The sequence below is a fragment of the Oncorhynchus nerka genome, linkage group LG7 (assembly GCF_034236695.1).
Source record: "Oncorhynchus nerka isolate Pitt River linkage group LG7, Oner_Uvic_2.0, whole genome shotgun sequence".
NCBI lineage: Eukaryota > Metazoa > Chordata > Actinopteri > Salmoniformes > Salmonidae > Oncorhynchus > Oncorhynchus nerka.
In genome coordinates this window covers 14,578,368-14,588,938 of record NC_088402.1, presented here as the reverse complement: position 1 = coordinate 14,588,938, position 10,571 = coordinate 14,578,368, and the positions used below count along the sequence as shown (strand labels likewise).

The following is a 10,571-nucleotide window of genomic DNA, read 5'->3' as shown; positions in this document are numbered from 1 at the left end:
CCTGTCTTTCACTAGTGCCTTCAGACAGTATTCACACCCTTTGACTTGTTCAACATTTTGTTGTGTTACCGCCTGCATTTAAAATGGGATCAATTCATATGTTTTGTCTCTGACCTACACACAATACCCCACAATATCAAAGTGGAATAATATTTTTTTTAAATATGCAAATTAATTAAAAATTAAAAGCTGAAATGTCTTGAGTCAATAAGTAATCAACCCCTTTGTAATGGCAAGCCTAAATAAGTTCAGGAGAATATTTTGATAAAACGTTTTAATAAGTTGGATGGACTTACTCTGTGTGTAGTAATAGTGTTGAACATGATTTTTGAATGACTACCTCATCTCTGTACCCCATACATACAGTACAATGATCTGTAACATCCCTCATTCCAGCACCACATTTCCAACACAGATTAAACCACAAAAACCAGGGAAGTTTTCTAATGCCTCGCAAAGGAGGGCACCTATTGGTAGATGGGTAAAAAAACAAAAATGTAAGCAGACGTTGAATATCCCTTTGAGCATAGTGTTGTTATTACACTTTGGATGGTGTATCACTTTTTCAGGATAAAAACATAAACGGAATGGAGCTAAACACAGGCAAAATCATAGAGGAAAACCTGGTTCAGTCTGTTTCCACCAGACACAGGGAGGTGAATTCACCTTTCAGTAGGACAATAACCTGGTTCAGTCTGCTTTCCACCAGACACTGGGAGGTGAATTCACCTTTCAGCAGGACAATAACCTTGTTCAGTCTGCTTTCCACCAGACACTGGGAGGTGAATTCACCTTTCAGTAGGACAATAACCTGGTTCAGTCTGTTTCCACCAGACACAGGGAGGTGAATTCACCTTTCAGCAGGACAATTACCTGGTTCAGTCTGCTTTCCACCAGACACTGGGAGGTGAATTCACCTTTCAGTAGGACAATAACCTGGTTCAGTCTGTTTCCACCAGACACAGGGAGGTGAATTCACCTTTCAGCAGGACAATAACCTGGTTCAGTCTGCTTTCCACCAGACACTGGGAGGTGAATTCACCTTTCAGCAGGACAATTACCTGGTTCAGTCTGCTTTCCACCAGACACTGGGAGATGAATTCACCTTTCAGCAGGACAATAACCTAAAACACAAGGCCAAATCTACACTGGAGTTGCTTTCCAAGAAGACAGTGAGTGGCAGAGTTACTGTTGACTTAAATCTACTTGAAATTCTATTGCAAAACCTGAAAATGGTTGTCTAGTAATGATCAACAACCAATTTGGCAGAGCTTGAAGAATTGTGAAAAGAATAATGGGCACATGTAGCACAATCTAGGTGTGGAAAGTTCTTAGAGACTTACCCAGAAAGACTCACAGCTGTAATCGCTGCCAAAGTTGATTCTAACATGTATTGACTCAGGGGGTTGAATACTTATGTAAATGTGATATTTCTCTATTTCATTTTCAATAATTTTGCAAAAATGTCTTAAAACATGTTTTCACTTTGGCATTGTGGGTTATTGTGTGTAAATGAGTGAGATAAAAATATATTTAATCCATTTTGAATTCAGGCTGTAACACAACAAAATGTGGAATAAGTCAAGGGGTATGAATAGCTTCAGAAGGCACTGTACTTAGTTCTTTCTTAAATTATTAATATATGGATCTAGTCAAGGAAGTCCATGGTTATAGTCTGAGTCAAGTCGGAAGTAGTCTAGAAGATCCGTTCAGACAGATCTCAATTAGGCTATCCTACATGCATATGAAGAAATATACCATAGCAAAATGTGAAATATTAGTTTATCAGGCTTGGTGTTTATTTTGTATTTTTTTAATTGAACCTTTATTTAAACTAGGCAAGTCAGTTAAGAATAAATTCTTATTTACAACGACGCTCGGCCAATTGTGCGCCGCCCTATGGGACTCCCAATCATGGCCCGTTGTGATACAGCCTGGAATCAAACCAGGGCCTCTAGCACTGAGATACAGTGAGACCTCTTTGCCACTCGGGAGCCCAAAATAGATAGTTTTGTGTGTTGAAATAGATCGTTTGATCAATGCGGTGAGCTCTCGCTGGCCCTTGAGAATCCGGGGGAGAGGGTGTAAATCTCGCGCCGGGCCGTACCCATATCCGCAGCAGGTCTCCAAGGTGAACAGCCTCTGGCATGTTAGAACAATGTAGGTAAGAGAAGTCGGCAAGTCAGATCCGTAACTTCTGGATAAAGAAATAACTTCCGGACGTTTTTTTTTTTTTACTGTATTATTGACTGTATGTTTGTTTTACTCCATGTGTAACTCTGTGTCGTTGTATGTGTCGAACTGCTTTGCTTTATCTTGGCCAGGTCGCAATTGTAAATGAGAACTTGTTCTCAACTTGCTTACCTGGTTAAATAAAGGTGAAATAAAAAAAAAAAATAAAATAAGGATTGGCTCTAAGGGCTGGGGGCTGGGGTGCTAAGCGGGGCCGAGCTCGAGCCGCGGCTGGGGAGCAGTGAGGGTATACCATAAAACAGGTTCAATGAGTTAGCCAGCTAACTTTGATCAACAGACAGAAAGATAAATAACTGTTGATTTTCTGGTTCATTGGGTGAGCTATACTTCGATATGTGTTTTTGGCTGTTGACTCAATTAGACCATGCCCATCTCAAGCTTATCTTTCCCCCAAAACATGTTTTTCAGAATATGTAGGCAAGTTAGCTGATAACTCCTTGACTCCTTGCTTTGTATTATACCACTGTGGAGTTAAACAATTAACCACGTGCCTGGCTCTTGTTTACACTTTCTACGTACTCAACGGCTTGGCGTCACAGAGGGCCCCACCCCTACTGCCTAGCAGCATGTGAGTGCGCAATACTGCTGGAGCGAAGTGGGGAACCTGCAAGCTTTTTGACCCAAAAAATAATAGCAGAAACAGCATACAGCGTAAGGATGGAGGAAGCAGATCAAGGTAATGTATTTGCCATAGCACACATTGCAAAATGACATTCATATTACTGACAAGCATTTTTTTTAAACACTGTTTAGTTTGTTTTAAACCAAAGTTAACCAGCTAGCTGTAGGCTAGCCCCGGGAAGCCTGTGGAAGTTCCATCACAGACAGAAATATATTTATAAGTAACCAACGTTGTTCATCTGTGTCGTTTATAGTGGAGCAAATTAAGCATAGTGGGCAAAACAAGCAAGGAAGTGACCAAGCACAAGCTAGCGAGATGCTATTGGCACGTTGCAGCATGTATTTACATATTTCCGTTAGGAACGTGTGAAGTGCGCGTGTGCACAAACGCAATTCTTTAAAACTTAGTGCATTGTGTTCGTAACATATTTATGTTTTGGCAACAGACGAATCTATTGAGATAAAATGTTTAATCGATGAGAAAATTAGCAAAATGTCGGCCCGGTTTCACCTAGTTCCGTCCTCTCCCACTGCCCTTATGTGGTAGTGAGAAAGCAACGTTTATTAACGGATGCTTCAAGTTTATAGCCCCAGTGACGTGTCTGGGTTACCCCATCGGGATTCGTTATAATTTTGGTTCAATTGCAGAAATCAGTTTAAAGAGGGTTTTGAACCCGGTGTAAATCACTGACGCATCACAACACGTCAAACCAATCAAATGCCTTACTTGGGCGGAGCTCCGAAGGTGCTGTCCAGATTAGTGCGGTAGGAGAGACAGCGCGGTAGGAGAGACTGTGAGGACTAACGATGTCAACATAACACTGGTGACAAAACATTTTAGAAAGTTTGCAGGTTTTCACAGCTTTTATTTCGAGATGAGCTAAATCTGTGACAAGATGGGAGAAATGGTCTACAGTGGTGGTCACATCAATATTTGTGACGTTTCTGAAGTGATGTTTGACTGTAAAGGCTAGCATAAGGGACAACAAGTAGCTAGTCACAATGAGGTTCGTTTTGAGAAAAGCCAGAAAACCTTGTACGCTAACAAGGTATAACTAACTTGTACGCTACCAAGGTATAACTAACTAGCTAGCTACTAGCTAGTTAATTTTCTCACACGATTATAAAAGCCAACAAAATGTTTATTAAAAAGGAATATTATTGACTTAAAAAGCTAGCTGTGTTAGTCACTAGTTTTTTCAGGGTCAGTGATAGAACAACCATGTACTGCCTGTGTATCTATGGGAACGACTGCAATAATTTTGAAAGCAATATTGCTAAAACGAATGAAATTAAATGTAATGAAATTCAAATGTTTCCTGTAATGCTCATCTCTTGTAGCCTAATTGTCATGTCTTTATTTTCATAATGTACCTCAATTACAAGGGTTGGATTTGCACTAAACTATTTTATATGTCAGCATTTAAAAGACATGTACAAAATCTGGTATATGGTTTGCCTCATATACATTGTCTACTGGTAACATTTTAAATTGAGAACATACAGCTCAACATGTAAACAATGAGTTGAGCTATTCTCTGCTTCAGATGCCCATTAGGCCAGTAATGCCATCATACTGTAGGCCTATGGCAACATTGGCGATGCCATTTGACAGGGCTATTCATCTATCTTCTTACAGGGGCCAGTGGTAAAATTTCAGGGGGGCCGGACGTTTTCCACATGCCATTATTCTTCAGAAGAACTGTATGAAAATAGAAAACCACACTATAGACAAACACAATGGTGCTTGTCATTTTGGCACAGAATGTTGGATTTTTGTGGGATTTGTTTTGCATATCTTTTAATGTTCAGAATTGATTAAAGGGCCAGTCTAAATTAATGAGGTTGAATAGCCACCAGTTGAATAGTCCTGTCATATGATGAGCTGCAAAACAGATTTACATAGCTGATATACTGAGAGAGTGACAATCAAATAAAACAGATTGGAGATCTTACATACTAAACCAAGAGGCAATGTTAATTTGAGAACACAACAGAGAGACATAACCCTTTCCCCTCTGTATGGCAGGAAAAGGCTAAAGTCTACAACACTTAGTCTGCTCTTACATGCTGACCAGACCGGACATGTCACGTGCGTCACAAAATACATTTAGAAATCCATGTTATTCAATTATTGCACCCACACTGCTCGTGCGCGCAAACGAGCGTCTGCGATGCCAAGGGCTAAAATAGAAATCCTTTCTATTTCTGATGCAGATCGCGCTGCAAGTCCTGCCTCTCCCATCTCCTCATTGGTTTATAGAAGCAGGGTGCCACGTGCCATCTCGTCATTGGTTATACCCACATGGGTGATTGAAAGACGAACTGTTTTGCCGGTCGTCGTGGTAATACTATAAAAGTGTAGATGCCGATCACCATATAAGTTCAAAGATGAAAAAGCCTGGAAGGAGGAGAGACGACTAGAAACGATTCGGTTGGCCTTTTTATGTGTGCATTAATTGTCGTAGTAGAGGACCTTTTACATTTCAGGTAAAATAACAACTCAGTGTTTATATCCCAGGACGAATTAGCTAACAACAGCAAGCTAACTAAATAGGATACAGTAGCTAGGAAGTGCAAGCTAACTAAATAGGATACAGTAGCTAGGAAGTGCAAGCTAACTAAATAGGATACAGTAGCTAGGAAGTGCAAGCTAACTAAATAGGATACAGTAGCTAGTAAGTGCAAGCTAACTAGCTAAATTGCCATACATGTTTAATGCTTTTCGACCTGTCCCCAAATTAATGTTATTGGTTCAGAGTGTTTTGATATTTTAACCTGCGTGTCGTGATCGCGTTTGGTGTGGGGGGACAAAATACATTTATGCACGATGGTGCACGCGCGCAGCCGGTATGGGTTCGGTGTTATCATAACCTTTTCTAGTTTTGGGAACAGAAAACTGTATTAAGATCAAATGTTTCATTGATGAGAAAATGTGCAGAATGTTGGCCAAAATCCATCTCGTTCCATCTTCTCCCACTGCCCGCTAGTGGGCTTCCTCTCACTACATATTTGGTAGCATATGCTAGCCAACGCAAGTTCAGCCTTCTGCAGAAGCTTGTAAAAAGGTTTGATATACAATTCAAGTAAAACTAGATACACTACATGGCCAAAAGTAGGTGGACACTCCTTTGAAATGAGTCGACTAAATCAGCCACGTACGTTGCTGACAGGTGTATAAAATGGAGCACACAGCAGCGCAATCTTTATAGACAGACATTGGCATTAGTATGGCCGTAATGAAGAGGCTGTATCACATCCGGCCGTGATTGGGAGTCCCACAGGGCAGCACACAATTGGCCCAGCGTCGTCCGGGTTTGGCCGCGGTAGGCCATCATTGTAAATAAGAATTTGTTCTTAACTGACTTGCCTAGTTAAATAAAATAAAAATTATTTTTAAAGAGCTCAGTGACTTTCAACATGGCACCGTCATAGGATGCCAGCTTTCCAACTAGTCAGTGCTGCCCTGCTAGAGCTGCCCCGGTCATCTGTAAGTGCTGTTATTGTGAAGTGGAAACGAATAGGAGGAACAACAGCTAGACCACACAAGTGCACAGAACGGGACCGGTTAGTGCTGGAAGTCTTTGTCTTTATTACTCAGACAATGACACAAGATATGGTTATTGAATGAATGGCAACGTAGAGCCTAATACAACCGATATGTTATATACTATATATACCAAAGTATGTGACTATGCAACACTCACTACCGAGTTCCAAACGGCCTCTGGAAGCAACGTCAGCACAAGAACTGTTTGTCGGGAGCTTCATGAAATGGGTTTCCATGGTCGAGCAGCCGCACACAAGCCTAAGATCACCATGCTTAATGCCAAGCGCCAGCTGGAGAGCTGTAAAGCTCGCCACCATAGGACTCTGGAGCATGGTTTGGGCTAGGCTACTTAGTTCCAGTGAAGGGAAATCTTTATGCTACAAAATACAATGACATTCTAAACCATTCTGTGCTTCCAAATTTGTGGCAAAAGTTTGGGGAAGACCCTTTCCTGTTTCAGCATGACAGTGCCCTATGTACACCGCAAGGTCTATACATAAATGGTGTGTCGAGATTGGTGTGGAAGAACTTGACAGACTTGCACAGAGTCCTGACCTCGAACTCCATCTAAAACTTTTCTGATGAATTGGAACACCGACTGCGAGCCAGGCCTAATCGCCCAACATCAGTGCCCGACCTCACTAATGCTCTTGTGGCTGAATGGAAGCAAGTCCCTGCAGCAATGTTCCAACATCTAATAGAAAGCCTTCCCAGAAGAGTGGAGGCTGTTATAGCAGCAAAGGGGGACCAACTCCATATTCAAGCCTTCCCAGAAGAGTGGAGGCTGTTATAGCAGCAAAGGGGGACCAACTCCATATTCAAGCCTTCCCAGAAGAGTGGAGGCTGTTATAGCAGCAAAGGGGGACCAACTCCATATTAAAGCCTTCCCAAAAGAGTGGAGGCTGTTATAGCAGCAAAGGGGGGACCAACTCCATATTAAAGCCTTCCCAGAAGAGTGGAGGCTGTTATAGCAGCAAAGGGGGACCAACTCCATATTAAAGCCTCCCCAGAAGAGTGGAGGCTGTTATAGCAGCAAAGGGGGACCAACTCCATATTAAAGCCTTCCCAGAAGAGTGGAGGCTGTTATAGCAGCAAAGGGGGGACCAACTCCATATTAAAGCCTTCCCAGAAGAGTGGAGGCTGTTATAGCAGCAAAGGGGGACCAACTCCATATTAAAGCCTCCCCAGAAGAGTGGAGGCTGTTATAGCAGCAAAGGGGGACCAACTCCATATTAAAGCCTTCCCAGAAGAGTGGAGGCTGTTATAGCAGCAAAGGGGGACCAACTCCATATTAAAGCCTTCCCAGAAGAGTGGAGGCTGTTATAGCAGCAAAGGGGGACCAACTCCATATTAAAGCCTTCCCAGAAGAGTGGAGGCTGTTATGACAGCAAATGGGGACCAACTCCATATTAAAGCCTCCCCAGAAGAGTGGAGGCTGTTATAGCAGCAAAGGGGGACCAACTCCATATTAAAGCCTTCCCAGAAGAGTGGAGGCTGTTATGACAGCAAAGGGGGACCAACTCCATATTAAAGCCTTCCCAGAAGAGTGGAGGCTGTTATAGCAGCAAAGGGGGGGACCAACTCCATATTAAAGCCTTCCCAGAAGAGTGGAGGCTGTTATGACAGCAAAGGGGGACCAAATCCATGTTAATGCCCATGATTTTGGAATGAGATGTTCAAAGAGCAGGTGTCCACATACATTTGGCTATGTAGGGTAGTTCAATATTGTACAATGCTCATGTCTTGTTTTTTTCTCCAAAATTCAAAGAACAAGGAAGTCTCTGTCTGGTCCTCAACTTCAAAATCCAACCTCAAGTTAACTGTTACTTTGTTGCACGCTTTTGAAAAAACGAAAGAAAGAAAATGAGTCATAATATTGGTTAACAATATATATATATATAATATTGGTTAACAATATATATATATACAATATTAATTCCCCTGTATTTTACAGAAATATATTTATGCTTTGTTGCTTTGCAGTTATTTTCACTGAAGTGGGTTGAAAATAAGCCTCACCATATGTTTGCTGCTGGAACGCCGACACACCACACCTTTAGATGTGTCACTACTTTACTGTGTACCAAATACAGATTGTTCTGGGCTTGAATCAATAACCCATTGATTACCGTTTACTGTTAGCCATTTTTAGCTTTATGTAGACAGTCATCATTCAATTGTCACAGTTTGGATGAAGGCGTAGCCTGTTGACATAGTAATGTTTGTTAGTTGGTAAGCGACACTGACGTGTACTGTTACCACTGTTTTTGTGGGTCATTTGTTTACAGGATGTTGGCTTGTAGTCTACCAGCACTCTTCAGTTTTACTGCCATCTCTGAAACGTTGTAAACAAATCCTGTCTCTACATGTCTAGCCTAGTATTTTACGCCCAGAACTAGGCTAGCAATTCAGGTAGTAGCCTATGCCTCTTGAGCGTGTTGAGCAGCAGCAACACTCTCTACTTCTGCTTCCTCTCTCCAGTCCCCTATGACCCCTCACCCCTCTGACCACTTCCCTGTTCTCCTTCCCCTCTTTCCTCCTACCGCGTGGTTTTCCATTCCTTCCAACATTCCTCTTGGAAGGTGGTTTGATGCAGGGTCAGACATGTAGCAGCTGAATGCATCTTTCCTGGCTTTGACTCCATCCCTCTGTCTGTCTGTCTGTCTGTCTGTCTGTCTGTCTGTCTGTCTGTCTGTCTCTCTCTCTCTCCTCTCCTGCTGGGCAGCCATCTGCCTCGTGGCTCCCTCTCCTTCCTCCTCTCCCTTCATGTCTGTCTGCTCACGTCTCGCTGCAGCAGGTATACAGGTCAGGGAGCCACGTGTTGTTTAAACAGCAGATTAACAGGATGATGCCAGAGACAGTCTGGTTTGTGTACTCTGCAGGAGGGGCTGCCAGGTAGGAAGGCCTTTGTGACCTGCTTTTCTTTTCTTTCAGCAGAAATTGAGTGATCTGCTATGCAGGATGCTGTTTCCTGAAGTCAATCTGCTCGTTTTGTAGTATGTCTTTTTTTTGGAAAACATTGCATCTTTTTATGATGCTATTGCATCTAAGAAGTTTTTTTAATCAAAAGCAGTCCTGGCATTTAATAGCCTGCAAAAGGCAGCGTTCTTGACATACCACTGGAAATATGAAAAAGCAATCCTTTTTATGACTTTCGTCCATTTTCAACTCTGAACAGTTTGTCACAGTGAACTCTTGTGTATGGATATGAATTGGCTCCGTTGCCAAGGTTTTCATCAGGGTGTCGTGACCACTAGTCCACGGTTTTTCTTCTTAGGCAGCTGTCATGGCAACAGAGTGAGAGGTTCAGTTGGCTGCCAGAGCTTCAGGTAAAAGCTACAGAAGTGATGATCTGCATCTGGAGCCAAATGACTATTATCAGCCACAGGGCCTAGGTTTCAAACATTAAGCACAAATTCAGATGAAAGAGTACATTTCTGGCTATTTTAAGACACCTTTTTGAGGCATTCCCCTGGTATGAATATAGAGTGGTATCTCTTTTGAGGCATTCCCCTGGTATGAATATAGAGTGGTATCTCTTTTGCAGGCACTTGCATCTCAGTTGTTAGCTGAGCCACTTGAGATCCTGGTTAGAGTCCAGGCCCTGTCGCAGTCGGCCGCCACCGGGAGACCCATGGGGCGACGGACAATTGGCCCAGCGTCATCCTGGTTAGAGTCCAGGCCCTGTCGCAGTCGGCCGCCACCGGGAGACCCATGGGGCGACGGACAATTGGCCCAGCATCATCCTGGTTAGGGGAGGGTTTGGCTGGCAGGGATATCCTTGTGTCATTGCGCACTAGCAACTCCTGTGGCAGGCCGGGTGCAGTGCACGCTGACACGGTTGCTAGATGTACGGTGTTTCCTCCGACACATTGGTGTGGCTGGCTTCTGGGTTAAGTGGGCATTATGTCAAGAAGCAGTGTGGTTTGGTTGGGTAGTGTTTCAGAGGACGCATGGCTCTCGACCTTCGTCTCTCCTGAGTCCGTACTGGAGTTGCAGCGATGAGACAAGACTGTAACTACCAATTGGAAACCACGGAATTGGTGAGAAAAAGGGGTAAAAAAAAAATATATATATATATATATATTTTTTTTTCAGCTACCCTCTACGACAAAGGCCTGAAAAGGAACTGTTTTACCAGGAGGTG

General features: G+C 42.9%; 1 protein-coding gene across 1 annotated transcript in view; it reads left to right on the top strand.

The window, feature by feature from the left end:
- The first annotated feature begins 2,793 nt into the window (after window positions 1–2,793).
- LOC115120348 (tumor protein D52-like) overlaps window positions 2,794–10,571 on the top strand; it is a 41,070-nt gene continuing 33,292 nt past the window's right edge. The window contains exon 1 of the mRNA XM_065020252.1: window positions 2,794–2,929. Coding sequence (XP_064876324.1) covers window positions 2,911–2,929 — 19 coding nt within the window. The 5' untranslated portion in view covers window positions 2,794–2,910. The remainder of the gene's footprint in view (window positions 2,930–10,571) is intronic.